Genomic DNA, 22,304 nt, shown 5'->3' on the forward strand with positions numbered 1-22,304 from the left:
TCCACACACGTTGGATAATGCACTTCCAATCCTCTTTATAGATCATTTGGAACGGATTTTTTTGTGTGCAGAACAAAAAACCCACCACAAACAATTGATAAAGTGCATTGAAAGTGCATTATCCAACGTGTGCGGAATCAGCCATGGAAAAGCAGTTCCAAATGTTCACTAAAGAGTATTGAAAGTGGATTATCCAACGTGTGTGGAAGCAGCCAAACTCAGAAGCTCCCCAATTTCAATCCCACCATTTTTACTTCAAAAGAACTTGTGGTGCTTGTAGTTATTCTTTTCTTTATATATATATACTTTTTATTTTCAAATTTTTTTCTTTTCATAACATTTTTTAAAACAGAACCCAAAACAACACGCGGCCAATCGGTACAGTGCAGGTGAGCTCATAACATGTACATTTTTTTAAAAAAACTGTTTATAAAACCACAGTACAGATTTAAAAATTTAAAGATTTTGTAGTAATGTAATTAAAGAAAAAAAGGATCTAATGGATACTTTTTGTTGGGGCCTACCTTTTTCATGATCATATAATCTAAAACTGGTGACCAATCTTCCCAAAAGTCAGATTGCATATTAGGCAGTCCAGCACACTGTATTTGATATGTTATTTTCTCCATATAGATCCCAAATTTTGTTGTGCCGTAGTTGGAGAGAAGGAGGTCTGGGGGTAGCAATAGCCGTTTTGGCTGCAGCCAAAAGCGTAGCGATTAACCTTCTAGATCTTATAGGAGTATCTTGGCTCGACCACAGGTCGAGCAAAATCAATTCAGGTTTAAAGGGAACAATGAATCCTGTAATTTGTTTAATGGTTGCTATTACGTCTGACCAAAATTTACTTATCAGGCTGCACGTCCACCAACAATAATGTAGTTATTCTTAAAGAAGATCTGAACATAATTTCCAAGGGGCAGTTGTTGCCTCTTTCCTCCAAATCCGTTACACCAGTATCAGCATCCATCACTTTCCCCCGGTTAGTTTACTCAACTGTACAGATTCCTTTAGTTTCTCCAACCCACTCTTTGTTTACAGTCACGCTCCTTTCCCAGTATCTAGCATCAACTAATCTTGCAGAGGTTATGGCATTTAAAACAGGTTCTAGAGTATCACAGGGAAGGAAGCCTGCATTAATGAACAAGAAACGCTTAGGTGAGAAAGGTGACTCTATTCCTTGACAAATAGCTCTAGAAACTATTTTCCAATTTTCTTTTCCCCCAGGCCTTTAGCTAGGGATTTGACCTTTTCGATTGTTTTTATAATGTATAATCTGAAGGCTGTTACAAAGATCATTAAGGTGCCAGATGTTTTATAGTGTGGGTTTTTCTGCTGCGGGAATGCTTCAAAGATCTTCTGTGCTGCTTTTAATAATAATAATAATAATAATAATAATAATAATAATAATAATAATAATAATTCAAAAGGGATTTTTACTCAGATAGAAGGGCGGTATTGTAGGGAGGGGATCTCAGATGTTTCGCTAATGAGTTAGGAACCGTAGACTTCACCATTATGTTGCCTTACATATTATCTGTTGCTTTGAATATGTACTCCTATATACTACCTGTGCTTCATGTTATGTAATGTCAGTCCTAGAACTGATTATGTTCTATTTCAGCAATTCTTCAACCTCGTATTGGATCCTTGCTAATGCTATGTCTTTGTAAACTTGTATTCATTTACCCTATGACACTGTTTATGGAAATATCCTTGACACTGTATGGAAATGCCTACCCTTGTCCTTGCTACTGATTGTACTAATCTCACACTATGTAATCCGCCTTGAGTCTCAGTGAGAAAGGCGGACTATAAATGACATACATAAATAAATAAATAACAATAAAATGTGATTTATATACCACCCTTCAGGACAACTTAACACCCACTCAGAGCGGTTTACAAAGCATGTTATTATTATCCCCACAACAGTCACCCTGTGAGGTGGGTGGGGCTGAGAGAGCTCTGAGAGAGCTGCGACTGACCAAAGGTCACTCAAACCTGGCTCTCCAGATTCGAGTCCTGCCGCTCTTAACCACTGCACCAAACTGGCTCTGCTGGGTTTTTAACAGTTTTGAATTTTAATGATTTTATGTTCTGACTGTTTGATCTGGTGCTGGTTGATGAGCCGCCTAGACCAGGCCGCTGAAGAGGTGACATATAAAAACCATAAATGTCTACACTTGCAGGTTTAACTGATTTAGCAGAAGACTGCCCCCCCTCCCCTTGAGAACATTCAGAAAACTGCCATTCAGAGATGGCTTTGGGGGCCCCGCAGAGAATTCTTGGTCAAACCACAGATCTGAGAATCTGACTCAATAAAGGAAGCCTCGTGGCTCCTAAACTAGTAGCTGTGTAACGCTCTGCTCCTTTGCTTGTCGTTTGGAAGCTTACCTGTCTTCCTTATCCAGGCCTTGTAAACAGTATTAGATCCATCAATTCATCAGCTCTACATTTGAGCAGCTCCTGAATATTCCAGAAATGCAGAACTTTAATCCCCGCACTTTTACCATCGCATTGCCTGTGAGAACGTGTAGGAAGGAGATCATTTGTGGCGTTATTAACAGCCTGCCAGGTAGAGGTGTGCATGCGCCCGGGGGCGGAGGGAGGGAGAGTCACTTATATAACTCTTTAAGCAAATAAATTTGGCTCCTGGGAGTTCGGATTTCTAGCTCCCTGGGGAGTTTGTGCTCATCTGCAAGAAAAACGAAGCCAGTAAGACTGATCTTTTGTTACATCTGGCAATTAAAGTGCGTCTGGAACACCCCGGGTACAAATTGAAGCTCTTTTTATTAGCCTTGCAAATGGAACCTTAATGCGCTTTGGAGATTTATTTTGCAAATTATTTGGTATGCAGGAACTGAAATAAAGCATCCTGGCACAGTTTCCTTGCCTCTCCTAGTTGCTGTTTGATTGCTTGCAATAACTGCCCATGTTGTTCTTGATTCCTTACTATGTTATCCATTTTTTTTTAAAAAAAAAATCCTTTTCTCAGTTGTTCGACAGCATCTCCACCTGTAGCGGGTTTCGAACTGGGGATTTGTGCGGCATCACTGGCTGAGGGACAGAACTATAGGTAGAACATCCATTGCCAGCTTTCAAAGCTGATAGGCCGGAGCAAGTCAGGTGACTCTTATAAAAGGACTCACACTGTTGGCTCCAGAGCACTTTTAACTAGAAAGAAGAATGCTGCCAGTATAGTGTGAGGCTGAGGGCCAAGCTACACGTGACGAATGACACAGGTTGGACACTAGTCAGCTTCCCTCAAGTTTTGATGGGAAATGTAGGCATCCTGGTCTTGCAGCTTGGCTCTCCGCCTGCTGTCCAATGGACTTTTCAACTGTCACTTGTCCAACATTCCGCCAAGCTGCCTACATTTCCCCTCAAAACTTGAGGGAAGCTGACAAGGGTCCAACCTGTGTCAGGCGTCACTTGTAGTTTGGCCCTTAGAGTGTCAGACTAGGTTGGGGAGACCCAGGTTCTAATGCCCACACAGCCGTAGGACCATGGGCCAGTCACACATCCTCAACCTAATCTAATTCACAGAGTTATTGTGAGGATACAGTGGAAGAAGAAGAATGACAACTGCTTTGGGTCCCCATTGAGAAGGAAAAGTGAGGTATAAATGAAATAAACATATCATCCAAAAACTTCCTCTTGTTCTCCTGCCTTTATCCTTTCTTATCTGGTCTAGTAGAGCTCTCAACTTTGACAAGTGTTTAATCTGATTAAAAAAAAATTTAATAGTGTTTCCCTCTTGTTTTGTTTAAATGATAGCTGTTTTACTTCTTCCGTGCTTTCCTTTGACTTTAGGCCATTCCCTCTAGGTTCTCGCCATGTCGTTTTGGTTCTAGCAATCCTAAGCAAATCTACTCAGAATCTTAAGCGAGTCTATTTAATGGGACTTTCTCCTAGGAAAGATAGACAGACTCTTTCATCTGAGGTTCCTTTTGTGGAATTAAACAGAAGACCAACAGAACCTTAGAGCAGAACCACAAGTGACAAAAGGCACAGATTGGACACTTGTCAGCTTCCCTCAAGTTTTGATGGGAAATGTAGGCAGCTTGGCGGAATGTTGGACAAGTGACAGTTGAAAAGTCCATTGGACAGCAGGCGGAGAGCCAAGCTATGAGACCAGGATGCCTACATTTCCCATCAAAACTTGAGGGAAGCTGACAAGTGTCCAATCTGTGCCTTTTGTCACTTGTGGTTCTGCTCTTAGAGACTAGCAAAATGTACTCTAGCATAAGTCTTTGGGAATCACTGCTCACTTCATCAGATTCATACATTATAGCTGATTCCACACACGTCGGATAATGCACTTTCAATCCTCTTTAGAGATCATTCGGAACTGAATTTTTTAAGTGTGAAACAAAAAATCCACTTCCAAACGATAGCTAAAGTGCATTATCCAACGTGTGCGGAATCCGCCTATATCTGTGCATGTGCCTTCTGCTTCTGCATAAAACTCACAAAGAGTTTCATTGGGTCATTCATTTTTTAACCGCAATGCTCCATTCTGTGTACATTTCCTAGAAATTAACACATACTTCTGTGGTCCCCAGTTCTCTGTGCAGAATGATGTCTGGGAATTCCTCTTTGTGTTTTGATATTCATTGTGGTTAGGGATGCCAGCAGCTTGGAGGAAAAAAATTCTTCCCTTTAATAGAGGCTTAAAGGGCTATTATTTGCTGGGTGATGTTATTTACATGCTATGAAAGGCTTACCTGTTTCCCCACTTTAAGCCTCCATTAAAGAGCCTCTGTTATGAAGAAGTTTGCTGTGACTCATGCAGGGTCCTACCCTACCACAGATTTTGTTAGTCTTATAGGTGCTAGTGGACTTTTGCTCCTTTCAACCTAATGCGGGTGAGCTATAACCTACTGTAGTACTGAACTTATGGCTGCACATTTGTGTGTGTGTGTGCATGCATGTACATTTGGCAGGGAGGTTATTGGATTATTTTTATTATTATTATTTCTTAAATTTGCCGTCTGCTTTCCCCGCAAGAAGGCTCAGAGTGGATCACACCAAGTTGAAAATACAAAGAGAAGCAGTTAAAAACTGGCAGCACAAAAAGAGAAGTTGCGGTTTCACAACCCACCCTCAGCAGTGCACATTGCACAATCCCACATATAGACAGTTCTTCCCACAGTGGCCGATGGCAAACAACAGATAATAAAAGCAAAAACTGGGAGGGGATTCCCCCCCCCCGGTAGGGGGTCGGAGGGGAGACCCGTTTGCCTCAACCACCAAAGGCCTGGTGGAACATCTCCATCTTACAGGCCCAGAGGAATGATAATAAATTCCGCTGGACCCAAGTTGTCACAGACAGAGTTCCACTAGGTTGGGGCCAGCGCCAAAAAGGCCTGGGCCCTGGTCAAGGCAAGATGGACCTCCTTGGGCCCAGAGACCACCTTTGTAGTATAGGGTCTGTGGCTGTGAAAATAAAAGGCATTATTCAGAGTCTGGCTAGCGCATGGATCTCCGTGCAAACCATGTGCTGTGTGGCTCAGCCATCCACAAAGCATGTGTTGAGCTCCAAAGACATTCCTCTCTCCACCACCACATTAAAATCATTTGTGGAAGCAGGCCATTGACTTTAATACGGAGACTGGCAACAGAGTCTTCAGGTCTCAGGCAAGGGTCTTTCCTCTTCCAGTTACTAGAGTTCCTTTGAACCGAAGATGCCTGATCTTGGACCAAGGACTTGGACTTCGGACAGAAAAGCATATTCTGTCCCTGAACTGTGGTTGCCTGAGCTGGAACACTGTGGACATTATTATGGCACACATACTCCATTGTGGAGAGAAGCCAGGTATAAATATAACAATAATAACAACAACAATAAAAATATTTATTTATTTTATTGAATTGTTTTATTTATACCCTGTGTTTCTCCCCCAACAGGAACTCAAGTGGCTTACGTGGTTCTGTTCTCCATTTTAGTAAGCAAAAAGAGAATCACGGAAAAACCTAGAGAAAAACAAGGCTCAACCGAGCCCCGTGATAAACTAACTAATATCTGTAAAGAAGAACAATGAATCAATGAATAACGAAATCAATGCTTATTAAATTAATAGAGTATAACATACATGCTGCCGAAATACAATCAGGCACCAGGTCAAGAAGCAATGACAAGTCCAACGAAACATAACTGCGACGGCGGTACCGGTGTGTCCATCCGTTTCCTGCTGTCTACGATTTGCAGTTACCACTCCAAATGCATTCCCATCAAAGTACAGCACACAATACCATCATCTCCAAATAGTAAAGAGGCAGCGTAGTGGTAACTGCCATTGTTGTGCTATGAACTGCCTTATATGCATTGCAGATTTCATGCACATCTCCGCTTGTTGGATATAGACTTTTGATTGTACCAGGCACGGTCACTTTATATTGTATTAACTTTAGGATCTTTGCCCTGTGCACTTTATAGCCCATTTCATTGCTTCTTGACCTGGTGCCTGATTGTATTTCGGCAGCGTGTGTGTTATACACTATTCATTTAATAAGCATTGATTTCGTTTTTCGTTGATTCATTGTTCTTCTGTTCTCCATTTTCACAACAACTTTGTGAGGCTGAAAGTGTGACCCGCCCAAGGTCACCCGGAAAGCTTCCAGGGCAGATGGAGGATTTGAACTGGAGACTCCTAGAGCCGGCTCAGACTTTCTAACCACTACACCACACTGCCTTTAAGAATTCAAACATGCAATGATAAAATTTTACAAGAGAGTAGAGGGTTGTGCTCAAAGGAATATGTTTGTGCAGGGCTTTTTTTCTGGGAAAAGGTTGTGGAACTCAGTGGGTTGCCCTTGGAGAAAATGGTCACATGGCTGGTGGCCCCGCCCCCTGATCTCCAGACAGAGGGGAGTTGAGATTGCCCTCCGCGCCACAATCTCAACTCCCCTCTGTCTGGAGATCAGGGGGCGGGGCCACCAGCCATGTGACCATTTTCAAGAGGTTCCGGAACTCCGTTCCCCCGCGTTCCCCCTGAAAAAAAGCCCTGTGTTTGTGTTATAGGAGCAAGTTTCTTGGGAAATTTGCAGATGAGATGCGCTTTGTACGGCATGCAGTTTTGCAAAGGGCACTGCAGGCTATTTGTCTAATGATAATAACCCATAGTGAAGTTATAAAGTGAGGGTGGCTGTAATTGTTGCTGCTCCTTACAATTTCTAATCCTCGGGCGACGTGATGGACTTCTCAAGGCTCCCCATCCCGGCTTCTCAGGAATGTAAATCCTTTTTGTGACAGAGAGGATATTTGGGAAGGATGCTGCAGTCAGCAGCTTTTCACCCATCAGGCAGTTTCTATGGGGATGACAAGGGCCCTTATTTTTTGACACTGAAGGTCAGCATTTGTGCCCGTGGCAAGAATATTTGTAGGTGCTTTGCTTGTGCTGTGCTGCCAGTGCGTGATGTGTGTGTGTGTGTGTCGAGGATAACAATCTGCTTAGAGAGTCATAGTGGCGGGTCTTAGAACAATGATGCATTTTGGGAAGAGGAAGTTCTGAAATGAATTTGCCCGCAAATTCGTTTTTTAAAAATAACTGTTGCAATTGGGGCTGTTGTTTGAGAGTTTTTATTTTTACTCTGCTTCCCCCCCCCCCCCAGTGAACACCCAAAGGGGCTTCGAACATCATTCTTCTGTCCTCTATCTTATCCTCATTGCAACAACTCTGGGAGGCAGGTTAAGGCGAGACAGGCAAAGGTCACCCAGCAAGCTTCCATTGCAGAGTGCTTGCTGCATTTGAATTTAACCACCCCCAGTTAGAACTGGATGGGTAGCTGAGTTGATCTCTCTGTAGTAGTGGAAAAGAGCAAGAGTCTAGTAGCACCTATAAAATCAACAAAATTTGTGATAGGGTATGAGCTTTCATGAGTCACAGCTCACTTCTTCAGATATTTTTATTAGTCTTATAGGTGCTAGTGAACTCTTGCTCATTTCCACCCCAAGCTGAGACGCAAAGTGACTTAGGACATCATTTCCCCCCTTTCATTGTATCCCAACAATGACCCTACAAGGTGGGTCAGACATGGAATAGGTGATGGGCGAGAGGTCGTACAGCAAGCTTCCATGGTTGGTGGGGATTTAAAACTGGCTCTCCCAAGATCCTAGTTTGATCTACTACACCACACTGGCCCTTCCAGGTCTGATATTCTAACCAACCTCTGAACTTCTATGATTCAGAGGTTCCATTCCATTAATTTTTTTCAAAAGAATTTTATTATGGAAGAGCCATAGTTTGGTGCTAAAACTTTCCATGCAGAAGGTCCCACATTCACTTACCTACTTACTTATTTTATTTTTAACTTTGTTTCCTGCCTGTCTTCCCAATGGGAACCCAAAGTTGCTCACATCATTCTTCCGTCCTCCTTTTTATCCTCAGAACAACCCTGTAAGGTAGGTTAGGCTGAGTGTGTGTGTCTGCCCCAAGATCACCCAGCAAGCTTCCATGACTGAGCAGGGATATTCCCGAGACTTCACAATGTTTGATGGGCCAACAGTCTAATTCAGTATAAAGTAAAGACCTTGGAACTTCTTTTGTGTGTGTGTGTTCAAAGAAGACATACAGGGAGGGAAAAAATCAAAAGCTCTGGACATTTTTCGGGGGAGAGAATCATGGGCTTTCCAACAGAGACATTTGGTAAAGCGAAGGATAGACAGATGGGAGGTCATCGTACAGGAAGGGAGATTTGATACATCTTCATTTTTTTGGAATGCTTCTGTATTTTGGAGGGCTCTAACTGGCAGAACTGCGTGGTGGGAAATAAAAGGCAACCACGGAGACTCGGAAACTGCATCCCTTGGGTGTTTTTTCCCTTCATTTTTCTTGAACCTGTAATCAATCTTTCCTTCGCTTGTTTTATCACTTGGACTTCAGAGGGTCCTTTAGGGGGGAGGATCCTCTGGCAAGGAAAGAAGCGTTCTTCCCATGTTTTAGCTGCTAAGAAGCCTCTCTGGATAGTTTGGGGCGCCAGTTGAAAGACACTCCTGTGATTACTGAAGTGCTGCGTGACAAGCTCGTTTGGGGGCTTCCTCATCTTGCAAAAGGGGGCTTGTATTTGGGGTCCGTTGTTGCTTTTGCAAGCTTTATGAGAAACTGTGTCTTGGGGAAACTTTTTAATGTTTTGCTTGCTGGGCTTCGGAAGGTGAAAAAGCCCTTGTGAGTAGATCTGATTGCAAGAGTAGACCGCCTCGTGTATTATTGCTGGAGACAGAAGGTTCCGACATAACCACAGAATACAAATCGCTTCCACCTCCTTCCTGCTACAAAAACTGCAGAAGTACCCAGAGCAAATGAGCTGGAGAGTTGTGGCACCTTAAATATTAAGAGTTTTTTTTTTTAATCCAGCCTTTAAAGCTTATGCTAGAGTAAAAATGTATTAGTCTTCAAGGTACCACGTGACTCCTGTTTATTTTATGATACATGAATGTGACCTCAAGCAGTGAAACAGAAGCCTGGTCAAGCTACACATGATTGACAGGGCAGGCTTTTTCTCCCTCCCTGGGGAGGGTAAGGGGGGCATAGCCAGGTCAGTACTGGGGTGGGGAACTTTTCCCAAGCTCCTTCTTTCCTTCCGCCAATGAATGTGATTGTCCTTCTGGTACTTGGAGCATACCTTCGAAAGGGCATTTCCCCATTTATTTATCTATTTTGCAGTGCACTGCCTACCAAAAGTTCAAGAGTTAGGGTTGCCAACTCAGGATCGGGACGGCCCCTCCCCGGCCTCCTACTGGGAGGGGGGGAGTGTTCTCCTCCCCAGCCTTAGCTTCTTTATTTGTTGTTTGCCATCGGCCAATGTGGGCCAAATGATTACATGCAGGATTGTACAATATGTGCGGCTGAGGGTGGGTTGTGAAATTGGCAACTGCTCTTTTTATGCTACTGGTTTTAATTGTTTTTAATTGTTTATTTCTGTATTTTAAAACTGATGTGATCCGCTCTGAGCCTACTTGTGGGGAGAGCGGACTACACACTGAATTGATGATGATGATGATGATGATGATGATGCCAAAGTCCACCCTCCACCGTAGCTGTTTTCTCCAGGGGAAACAGATCTCTGTCGGCTGCAAATGTGTTGTAATTCTGGGGAGCCGCACCTGGAGGTTGACGGCCCTATCCGGAGTCCTGTTTCTTTTTTCCTGGCCCCGTTTTTGATTTGGCTGGTGTGACTTCAGTAAGGAGCCCAAGAGGGTACGTCTCACCCTGCGCAGCCCGGCCACCCAAACAGAATCCGACAATCCTGCTGCGGCAGCGAATCTCAAGCAGCTCTTGGGGTCAGCAGGGGGACGCAGACGTGCCCTCAGAGGAAGGAAAGGAAAAGCAAGAAAGAACCGTTTGCAAGTTGCAAGTTCTGCCATTTCCCCCTCTCTCTTGGCACCTGCACTTTGCCACGCGCTGTTCTCAAACGTTCATTCGTCCCCAGGAACATTTCACAGGGTTGCAGCAGGAAGTGGAGAATTCCTGAGGTCCACATATGGTTGGATACATGCATAAGTAGGGGTGACATACTCCAAAGGGCTGATAAAGGCAGTATTTTATTTTGCGTTTCTTAAATATTTCCCCTGCTAGTGATGCATTAGGAATCCACAGATACTTTATTCTTTCTGCTGCCTGGTGCCCTTTTCCTGCCCTTTCAGTGTTTTAATGTACCCCCAGTGCCACTGAGGACAGAGATTGTCAGGACCTCTTAGAGGCCATTTCCACACACGTTGAATAATGCACTTTCAATGCACTTTAGCAATCCTTTGGAAGTGGATTTTTTGTTCCACACATGGGCCGTTTCCACACACATTGAATAATGCACTTTCAATGCACTTTAGTTATCCTTTAGAAGTTGATTTTTTGTTCCACACATGGAAAATCAGTTACAAATGTGCACTAAAGCGTATTGAAAGTGGATTATCCAATGTGTGTGGAAGCAGCCAGAATCTAACAATTTCACATTTCTTGAATGAATGAATTTATTTATTTATTTCGGTTCACGACCAGCTTTAAACTAGTAAAATAAGACATTCCCTTATTTGGTAAGAATTATACAAGTTAAAACTTAAGTTAAAATAGTACAAATATAAATATTATAAAATCTAATTAGCATACATCACATATCTTACAACAGTTATCATAAATATAAACATAAATTTCACATCTCTTGCTTTTCTGGAAGCACATTTGCCAAGGTTCTGATAACTTCCAGCCCTTTACTATTTTTACTTTCCTCCTGAGTGCTGTATCTTGTGTTAAAGTCCTTATAGGTCACTTTTTAAAGAAGACTTGCTTGCTATAAAGTATTAATTTCGATTTATGTGTTCGGACACCCCACTTTTCTTCGCCTAAGGTTGCTTACTGTGTGTCTTCTCTTTGCCTTCATTTATCCTCCCAACAACCCTGTGAGGTAGGGTAGGGGAGAGAGAAAGAGAGTGAGAGAGAGATTGTGACTGGCCAAAGGGCACCCAGCTATCTTCTATGGCAGACTGGGGATTCAAACCTGGATCTCCCAGATCCTAGCCAGGCACTCCAACCGTCTCACTATACTGATTCCAAATGCTTCAAAGTTCTCTCTGTTTAGATCATTTAATGCAGAGGCTTTCATGTGATCCAAAGGAATTTCTCCTATTAGAGGAGAAGGAATTCAGGCCTGATCCTAAGCAACCCGTCTCATTGTCTTTTTCCTTGCAGGTGAGTGTCCTGACCACCTTGGAACGAAGGTTCAACCTTCAGAGTGCTGACGTGGGCGTCATCGCCAGCAGCTTTGAGATCGGGAACTTGGCCCTCATTCTTTTTGTGAGCTACTTCGGTGCCCGGGGACACAGGCCGCGTTTGATCGGATGCGGGGGGATCGTTATGGCTCTTGGAGCTCTTCTTTCTGCTCTTCCTGAATTCTTGACTCACCAGTATGAATATGAGTCCGGGGAGATTCGTTGGGGGGCCGAAGGGAGGGATGTGTGCGTGGTCAACGGATCTACCAGGGACGAGGGACCAGACCCGGATCTAATCTGTAGGAACCGGACTGCCACAAACATGATGTACTTGCTTCTCATTGGAGCGCAGGTCCTCCTAGGGATTGGTGCTACTCCTGTGCAACCTCTAGGAGTTTCCTACATCGATGACCATGTGAGGAGGAAAGATTCTTCCCTGTATATAGGTAAGTGGCGGAACTTCCTGGGGTATGGTTTCCAGCACTGCCTGGGCAAATTCCAGGAGATTTTGAGGGTGGAGTTTGGGAAGGATGCAGTGTCACTTCTGGGTGACTCTCTAGGAATTTCCACTGACCTCTGTGGTAAAGACCATAGAGACATGGAGTGAACACTATGGAGGCTCTTTTCTGGCCATTTTTTTCTTCTGTTACAATTTATCGAGGGTGAGGGACTGGGTCCTAGAGAGAGGATTTACCCTATATGGGCAGGCAAAAGGAAATTCATAGAGGAAAGAGGATTGACTTTTCCGCCATGGCTTCTATCTCGCTATACTATTTTGGACTTAGTTGGAAAGGGTGGATTTGGAATGTAAGCTTTGGGAAATCCTGTTCGGATTACAAACACACAGGAATCTTTTCCACATCAATTATGTAACTGTATATTTGAATCCACTTTATATCATTCTCCAGGCGGTGATAACTTTGAGGGGGAAAGTCCCCATCTTGTTATTTTAATGGTTGCATAGAAACGGTGGCAAGAAAATGGTGTCCCTTCTGAAGCTTCACGTAATGTCCTGGGGTTTTTCACTGAGGTTGTTTGTTCTGGCTTGGATACTCTTGGGAAGTGGGTCCCCACTCCCCGCTTCATCACACACTTGTGGTGCTTTCATGTACTTCCTGTCTTTCCTCCAGTCTTTCCCAAACTTTGTCTCAACCACCATGGTTCCAGGAGTTGCCTCCCTAATGCTAGCAAAGAATAGGGGCCAAGCTACAAGTGACAAATGACACTTGAACGGCAAGTGTATTTCTCCCTGTTCACTTGCCCTCCACTCAATCCACTTGCCAGGCAAGTGTCTTTCGTCATGTGTAGCTTGGCCCTTGGAGACTCTAGGAGGTGGGTACAAGGAAATGGGCATCGTGCTGGTGCTGTGATGTCATTTCCAGTATGAATCAAGAAGTGACATCAACATGTTGGCCTGACACGATAACATCACTTCTGGGTTCAGGCCAGAAGTAACATCACAACCTTGGTTCGATGGTGATTTTTCAGGTGCTGAGCAGGAGGACTCCCAGCAAAGTGGGAGACCTTGCACCCATTATGGTTTCCTGTGTTGGGCACAGCATTGCCAACTCTGGCCTGGGAAATTCCTGGAGATTTGGGGGTGGAGCCTAGGAGAGGTGGAGTTTGGGGGAAGGAGGGAACTCAGTGGGGATGTGATGCCGTAGAGCCCACTTTCCAAAGTTTCCTCCAGGGGATGTGACCTCTGGAGATCAATTGTTTCCTACGGGGGATCTGACCTCTGGAGATCAATTGTTATTGAGGGGGAAATCCAGGCCCCAACTAGAGGAGGGCAGTCCTGGTTTGGCAAAAGCAGGTACATCTTAAGGAGTAACTCATCTATTTTAAAGGTCCTTAAGTAGACAGCAAAGTAGGATCCTCAGTGCAAATTTAGTTTTTTAAAAAGCATGTTTACCTTTTTGAATTGCACATTAACTGCAACTCCTGTGTTGTGAAGTTCTAAAGATGTGTGAGGGCCGTTTTTTTTTAAAGATGTGTTTGATCTTGAACATCCAAAAGAAAATACCACCCCAATCACCTCTTTTATTCATATGTTGAGGAGATCATTCCAAAGCCCTATTTTAAAAGTTTTTAAATTTATTTACAGAAAATTAATATGCTTCCTCTCGAGAGACCTGTTCCAGGCAGCCCACGTGATATTCTTGATTAGCAGTGCAAAATCACCGTATGTGTAGTTTGGTGTAGTGGTTAGGAGCGGCAGGACTCTAATCTGGAGAACCGGGTTTTATTCCTCACTCCTCCGCTTGAAACCAGCTGGGTGACCTTGGGTCAGTCACAACTCTTCCAGAGCTCTCTCAGCCCAACCTACCTCACAGGGTGATTGTTGTGTGGATAATAATAACACACTTTGTAAACTCTGAGTGGGCATGAAATTGTCCTGAAGGGCGGTATATAAATCGAATGTTGTTGTTATTATTATTATTATTGTAGCCTACCAGGTGCAAAGGAGCCCCATTCAGGTAGCAAAAACAAGTAGATACATCAAGGCATTTGTCCTGGCATGTCCCAGGTAGGGCAAGCTGCTCTAGAAGTGTCTCTTGCAGTGTTTTAAGGTGGAGAGAGCAGCTATCCAGTTCTGTTCCTGCGGGAAGTCGCCCGTCTTTGATGTAGGGAAAAATGAACCATGACAGCCCATGCCTCTCTTTCTCTGCCGATTAATTTAGGGCTCTGTTCCGTGCCCCCCTCCCCCCCACGCTCGCCCCAGCAAACAATTGCCCGTTCCATGGTACAGATGAGTATGTTTCACGGCTCATTGTCCCCAAAGTAGATTATTTTGTAACAAAGGCCAACGTGTTTATTACTGAAGAAAAACAACATCTTGAAAGGGGATGGCTTTCACAAATGCCCACGGCAGTGGAAAGGGGGCCATGGCGGGGCGAGAGTATTATGGATCACCCTTTGTCTCTTCGTTTTTGTAATTGGAATGGCAGCAAGGAGATAAGCGTTCTATTTATTCACGGTGGCTGGCGTTAGAGAAAGCTGACGATCTGTTAATAATCCTTTCGGGCTGATGGCTGTAATGAGCCAGTGGTTAATTAGGAAGATGCTCTCTTCCAGTGTCTTTGGTGAGCCAAATTTATGATGCCCCCAAATTGTTCTTGCTTGGCCTCAACTTACCGATTGTGGCCTTTTGTAGCCCAGTTTCTGGAATGCTGTCCGTTCGGAAGTGGTTGCATACATTACGTGCCGGAGAAGCGAGCAGTGTCTTGCAACTTATGGCGAATGTATGAATTAATAACCTCCAAAACATCCTATCATTAATAGCCTTGCTCAGGACTTGCAAATTGAAGGCTAGGGTTTCTTACTGCCTTTGACTTTTCCTAGCATTATTGTCTTTTCCAGTGAGTCTTCTCTTGATGTGACCAAAGTACAATAGCCTCAGTTTAGTCATTTTTAAAAAAATATTTATTTCGTTTTTCAAATATAACAGTAACAAACAAAACATTAACAGTGAAACTTGGTTTCCAGCCTTCGTTCGTACCTTTTTATACATCAATGTCCAGGGCTTTTTTTCTGGGAAAAGAGGTGGTGGAACTCAGTGGGTTGCCCTCAGAGAAAATGGTCACATAGCTGGCGGCTCCTCCCCCTGATCTCCAGACAGAGGGGAGTTTAGATTGCCCTCTGTGGCAAGGAGGGCAATCTAAACTCCCTTCTGTCTGGAGATCAGGGGGCGGGGCCACCAGCCATGTGACCATTTACAAGAGGTTCCGGAACTCCGTTCCCCCGCGTTCCTGCTGAAAAAAAGCCCTGTCAATGTCAGTTATGCTGTTATAACAATAAGTAGCTGAGTTTGTTGCTTTATTCTAGATAGTGAGCAGTACATGAAAATAGTCTTTAGGTCTAACTAGCTGTTTTGCACATTCAACTTTAGTTAAAAATTCTAGGATTGGGTACCAAAGCTCAATAAATTTCAACCTATATTCAGGCATTTCAGATTGTTTAATATAGTCAGTAAGCTTAGCCAAAATAAGCTGGTCCCAAATTCTCAATAACCAATTTGAAATGGTAGGGCTCTTTTTGTTTAGTCATTTTTAATTTCTATGGAGAGTTTAGGCTTGATTTGATCTAGATCCCAGTTATTTGTCTTTTTGGCAGTCCATGATATCTGTAAAAAAAAGGCCCTGCTTATTGATTTTTTTAAAAAACCCTGTACACTGTATAGGCCTGTCCTACAACTTGAGATTCTCCTTGTATGTGGGAAGAGTGCTAAGGATTCTATGAACTGGCTTTGTGTAACATTCCTAGAATGCCACACTAGAGACTTTTACAGAACATTGCAGTACAAGTGTGTGTGAGAGATTATATGAAATGGGTGGGGGCAGCTTGGCATGAAGAGGGTGGCACTAGTGCCCTAGGAGACTAGGGCATATTGGCGGGGCAACCTGGCAAACTGGAACATCCTTCACTGAGTGCCACACCCAGATGGAAGGACCTGGAGGCTGCCTTCGCTATATCTCTCTTCTCCAAAGACCCCTGAGCAAAGTAAGGAGGAGAAGCAATGTGAAGGTCTTCAGCCTCCATGATGCGAAGAGGTGAGCTGCAGAGCATGGAAGCATGCTGCGAGTTTCACGTGTGAGTGATTTTGAAAAGTGTGCAAGAAACTCTTTTCTCTGCAGGTGCGCTTTGGATCCAGGAGGAGGCTACTTCTGGTTGTTTTAGAAATGAGCCCATTTTATCCTCTCTAGATATTCTGTGCCATTCGCACAAACTAGGAGTCTGCTAGCTATGTGGTTGCCTTCTCGTGTGAATCGAGCAACCGTGTGCTTACAGCTTCTGTTTATGCAAACCAAAACCCTGGAAAATCAAGGTTTATGTTAATGGCAGCAGTTCATTCATGGAAAAATCCACGTTAGCCGGTCCACGAAAAATGGCAACCGCACAATATCAGCTGCCTCCGAGGGAGCCACATACTCCTGATGCCGGTGGGAACAGAGTAGAAAGTATGCAGAGAGCTTTTGTCTTCTGGTTCTATTAGCACAGGAATAAATGCGGAACAGAAAAGAGAAGTCTCATTGGGAGCCTTGCTTGCCAAAGTTTGGCTTCCCAGAGTCCATATTTTGTGTTGGCTGCAGGCAGAGATGTGTGCCCTTTCCCGCTATCAGCCTCTTATCAGCAGTCCTCTTGGTTTCAATGATATTTCTTGTTCCAAAATACCACTGGCTCAAAGGGTGACTTCGCAATTCCAGTTCACGTCCAGGACTATTTCTGTCTTTAACTTTCTGCTCCATGATCTCATCCTGGGTGAATCAAGAGAAGGCCTGAAATAGACTGGCTGGATCGGCTGCCTTTGGTGGCTGTCTTAAAGGTGTATTGCTTGGTGGTTTTCGAATGAAGGTTCTAGCTGGGGGCATAATGCTGCTCTGACTGGCTCTCTGCTGCAGTGGCTCTTGCAAGTTGGAATAAGCTGAGCAATTGACACTCCATTTGATCCATAGATTCAGATGGGTGTTAGGGCAGAGACAGGGTTGCTGGCTTCTAGGTAGGGCCTGGAGATCTCCCGGAATTACAACTGATCTCCACGCTATAGAGATCCCTCCCGCTGCTTTGGAGGGTGGATGCTCTGGCATAACACCGGTGCTAAGATCCCTCCGCAAACGCCACTTTCCTGAGGCTCCACCCCCAAATCTCCAGGAATTTCACAACCTGTAGTGGGCAACCCTAGAGAGAGTCCTGTGCAGCACGCTGGAGAGAGCCACAGTGAAAAGGCAATAGGCGGCCCCTGCTGTGTAAACAAATAAAACTTACTTGGAATGTTTCTACAATGCAGTCCTAAGCAGAGTTGCACCTTTTTAAATTGCACCCTTCTGAGTGGATTTAGAAGGCTGCAATTCTGCTTAGGACAGCACTCTAAGGGAGCAATCCCAAGACCAGGGCTTACATTTTGCATTATTCCTCTCCCTGTTCCCATAAAGAAAATGTGTGCTTCTACTTCAAACAAAGGCTATTAGCTGTTCCAGCACCATTAGCAGTACCATGGAAAAAGTAATGAAGGCAGCACAACTCATATGGGTTTGAAAAGATGTTATCTGGCATGACAACCGCAAAAGAGTCCTGGAAAATAGCCCCCCCCCTGTTCTTTGAAATTCCCCTTCACCTCTTTTCTTAGACCAAAATGAAGACTGTAACTTGGTGCTGTTCTCAGCCAAAAAAAACAATTTAAGGTAACTTTAAATAAGTTTTTCATTGAATATATTTGCTTCCCTTCTTTTCTTGATACCCTGTCAGCACATATCTATACAACAATTGTATTTTTTTAAAAAATTGCAATAACAGCAGTATAAAACTAATGGCTGCTCCCACCCCAAAGAGTCCTGGAAACTGTAATTTTGTGGGGCTGAAAATATTGTTAGAGGTTGCAGACTGGGGTGGAGGCGCGGCTCAGTAGTAGAGCATATACTTACAAGAAGAAGGTCCCAGGTTCAGTTCATTTCCAGTTATAAAAGGGTTTGCCTGTTCGTGCTGGAGACACGTTGACGATATTGACTTTGATAGGCAGCTTCATGACCCCCCACCCTGTAGAAATAAAAATCCCCAGGGTTCCACCGGGTAAATGGATGGCTGTCAAATTGGTTTAATCCCTTCGGGTAGAAATTCACGAATGCCTCTTGGAAGTCAGGATTGTGTTGTAGGTTTTCCTCCCCCATCTTTAGAACTGCAGAAATTTCAGTGGCATGAGAACCAATTTCGGGTGCTGAACTTTGCAAAGCCTAGGCTAGGCAGAGGGAGGGTGCGGTTCTGGGAGAGTTATAATAATATAATAGCATTCGATTTATATACCGCCCTTCAGGATAACTTAATGCCCACTCAGAGCGGTTTACGAAGTATGTTATTAGTATCCCCACAACAAAACACCCCGTGAAATGGATGGGGCTGAGAGAGCTCCTAGAAGCTGTGACTGACCCAAGGTCACCCAGCTGTCTTCAAGTGGAGGAGTGGGGAATTAAACCCAGTCCTCCAGATTAGAGTCCTGCACTCTTAACCCTTACACCAAACTGGCTGTCACATGAGATGAAATTCCAGAATAAACTCCAGTATCAACTATGACATTCTTTACTGTTGTTTAGAAAATTTCTATGCCTCCTTTCCGAAGAACTTGCTCGAGGGGGTTTATAGATTAAAACAATAAAAATACAAATCATAAACATTATTAACAATTAAACCCCCACGGATTACAAAAAACAGCCAAGAGCATAGAAGCAGAATAAAACAGCTTTAAAAGAGTCTAATGAAGTCTAAAAGAGTCTAATAAAGCATCTGACGAAGAGAACTTGATTCTCGAAAGCTTATGCTACAATAAAATTGGTTAGTCTTAAAGGTGCTAGTGGACTCTTTTTGATTTTGCTACCACAGACTAACATGGCTAACTCCTCTGCATCTAATAAAGCAGGGACCCTGACATGGATGGCCCAGGCTAGCCTGCTCTTGTACTTTTTAAATAGCCTACTACAACTGAGAGCAGAACTACAAGTGACAAAAGGCACAGGTTGGACACTTGTCTGCTTCCCTCAAGTTTTGATGGGAAATGTAGGCATCCTGGTCTCGCAGCTTCGCTCTCTGACTGCTGTCCAATGGACTTTTCAACTGTCACTTGTCCCACATTCCGCCAAGCTGCCTACATTTCCCGCCAAAACTTGAGGGAAGCTGACAAGTGTCCAATCTGTGCCTTTTGTCACTTGTAGTTCCGCTCTGACTTGTATGTAGAATTGGTAACCCAGGTTTGAATCTCTTCTGCTTCAGTTTTTACGCTCTTGCTGCAGCTTGTAATTTCAGGGTTGAGGTGAGATTTTGATAGGCGTTAGTGATTCAAAGTGGAGATGGAATCCTTTTTTAAAAGAATGATTGGTGAAGGATATCAGCCAGGGGCCTGCAACATACGGCTCCCTAGCCAAACATGGTGCAATATGAAACCAAATAGGCCTCTTTTGAAAAGAAAATATTGACATTAAAGTCTACTGGAGAGGTAGGTGGGATGCTAGAATCACCAGTCTGTGAAGGCTATGGCAGGAAATGGGTTTTTTTTTCTGGGACTAAAGAGCTTCTTTGAGATGCTTTGCAGAAAGGGAAAGGAGAGGTGAACAGTTGCATGCAATCCAAATGTGAATTATGGGACTTCCGGTTTGGGATTCATGGAGGTCTAACGCAGCTCCATTTGCGGAGCTGACCGGACTGCCGTTTTAACCGGCCGGAGGGGTGAAAATAACCCGCGGCCGACTGCTCTCAGGCGGGGAGCAGGCAAAGAACGCTCAAGACCCTAGGGTGAGCTAGATCTCGGATGAGGGGGGGCTCTACTCAAGGAGTCTCCCCCCCAATCCTTGAGGTCCCACCTTGCGACGGGTCGGCTATAATCTCTGCGGCAGTTCTGGGGCCAATTCGGCTGGCTGGCATAAGACCTACATACCCAAGCTTCGATCGGGGAGGGAAGTCGAGAGGAGAATTTAAGATCGAAACAGCGATTACAACCCGAGAAAGTTGAAGAGAAGGTAAAGATCGCTATCTCTTGAAACGGGACAGATTGATAAAAACAGAGAGGAAAGAAAGTAGATTTTTAAACTGCAACAGACTAGTGAAAAGGAGGTGAAGACTCGGCAGGAGTTGTATTTTAAAAGAGACTAAATTTAAAGAAGTTATTGCAAAAATCGGACTATTGTTTTGAATACCTGTGGTTTTGGAGCTGTGGGAAAAAGACACCATCGCGAGACCTGCTGTGGGAAGACGGGAGACAGGAAGTGCGTAACAACAATAGAGTGGCTGGAGGGAAGCGGCCCTTGCCGACGGACAGGAAGTAGGGAATCGCCATTTTTGAAAAGGGAAGGGTCGCGGCTTCAGCGGAAGAGGAAGTAGGCCATCTTGGATTACAATAACATAGAGAAACCATAGAGAAAAGACGCCCGACATTTTGGATACAAAAAATTAATTTTGGCAAAGATTGGGACATTTGAAAAAAAGGAAAACGTTTAAACATACGCCACGGAGCTAAGGAAGAGAGCAGATTCGTGGGAGCGAGCTAAAGCAAGCCCCACGATGTCGAAAAAAGAGTGGCAATCGGCAATAGAAAATTTGGACAAAAAGCTTATAGACATGATGAAAGAACTTAAGGACACGAAATTGGAGCTTATTAAAGAGGTCAAAGAAGTTACACAGACAGTAAAGTCGGAGCTGTCAGAAGTGAAAAAAGGCGTGGAAACGATTAGTAGTGAATTACAAGGAACGCAGCAGAGAGTTAAAACAGTAGAAGACGCGATGGAGAATTTAATAGAAACGCAACAAACAGAGATGAGACTGGTGAAGGGGAGGATGTCAGTTGCAGAAACTAAACACATGGAGAAGCAGCTTCGTTTTCGTGGTCTGCCAGAAGTGGAAGGGAAGTCAGCGCAAGAACAGATGACTGAGGTGTTGGCTGATTACCTGGGGAAGGAGGAGGAGGAAATTGTGGCTATCCTAGATGTGGCGTACCATGTGAACTCGAGAATTGCAACCCAGAGGAAACTACCAAGGGATGTGATTGTGCAGTTTACAACTAGAAACATGAAAGAGAGGATTGTGACAAAACAATTTCAAGATCCATTGGAGATTGATGGCAAGACGATTATCATAATGAAGGAACTGCCCAGATCAGTGTTACTGGACAGGAAAAAATATAGAGTGCTAATTCAAACTTTGAAGGACATGAGTATCAGATACAGATGGGAGTTACCGGAAGGAGTGTCCTTTGAGTTTGGAGGGGCAAAAAAACGCATCAGATCTGAGCGGGAGATGGAGAGATTTATCAAGGACAATGAAAAAGACTTACCAACAAAACCATGAATATGGAGTGTAATGTATTATCTTGGAATGTAAATGGACTAAACTCACCGAATAAGAGGAAAAATATTTTTCATTGGCTACTAAAACAAAAATGTGATATTGTTTGTTTGCAGGAGACCCATATTAGAAAACAGGATGTAAAATATTTAAAATCTGGAAAATTGGGCAAAGAATTTGTAGCGGCCTCTAACAAGAAAAAAAGAGGAGTGGTGTTGTACATAAAAGAGGAGCTGCAGCCAAAATTTGTTATGAGAGATGTGGAAGCTAGATTTGTAGCGGTGGAATGTAATTGGAATTTAAAGAGAGTGTTGGTAGTCGGACTTTATGCACCTAACGGTGCAAAGGAAAGCTTCTTTGAGGATTTAAGGAAGCATTTAGACGATCTTGTATATGACCAGATAATTCTTGCTGGAGATTTTAATGGAGTGACAGATTTGGAACTAGATAAAAAGACTACAACAGCACAAAAGAAAAGAGGACTATTGCCAAAGCTTTTTTTTGAGTTGATTCAACAAGAGACTCTCGAAGATGTATGGAGGAGAGAATATCCTAAAACCAAACAGTTTACTTTTTATTCTGCAAGGCATCTTACATTATCAAGAATTGATATGATCTGGGCCTCAAAGGACTTAGCGTTATGGACTAAGGAGGTAGAAATAATGCCGATGGTAGGCTCAGATCACAATCCAATTATGTGGAAATTTGGAAAAAGGAGAAAAAGGAAAGCCTGGAGAATAAATGAGGACTTGCTACAGGAAAGTGAAAATATGGAAAT

General features: G+C 43.7%; 1 protein-coding gene across 1 annotated transcript in view; it reads left to right on the forward strand.

The window, feature by feature from the left end:
- The window catches only part of SLCO3A1 (solute carrier organic anion transporter family member 3A1), a 117,969-nt gene that overhangs the window by 15,858 nt on the left and 79,807 nt on the right, over nt 1-22,304 (forward strand). Inside the window, exon 2 of the mRNA XM_055003074.1 lies at nt 11,688-12,153. Within this exon, the coding sequence (XP_054859049.1) occupies nt 11,688-12,153 (466 nt within the window). The remainder of the gene's footprint in view (nt 1-11,687; nt 12,154-22,304) is intronic.

This window comes from Eublepharis macularius, chromosome 18 (genome assembly GCF_028583425.1).
Source record: "Eublepharis macularius isolate TG4126 chromosome 18, MPM_Emac_v1.0, whole genome shotgun sequence".
Taxonomy (NCBI): Eukaryota; Metazoa; Chordata; class Lepidosauria; order Squamata; family Eublepharidae; genus Eublepharis; species Eublepharis macularius.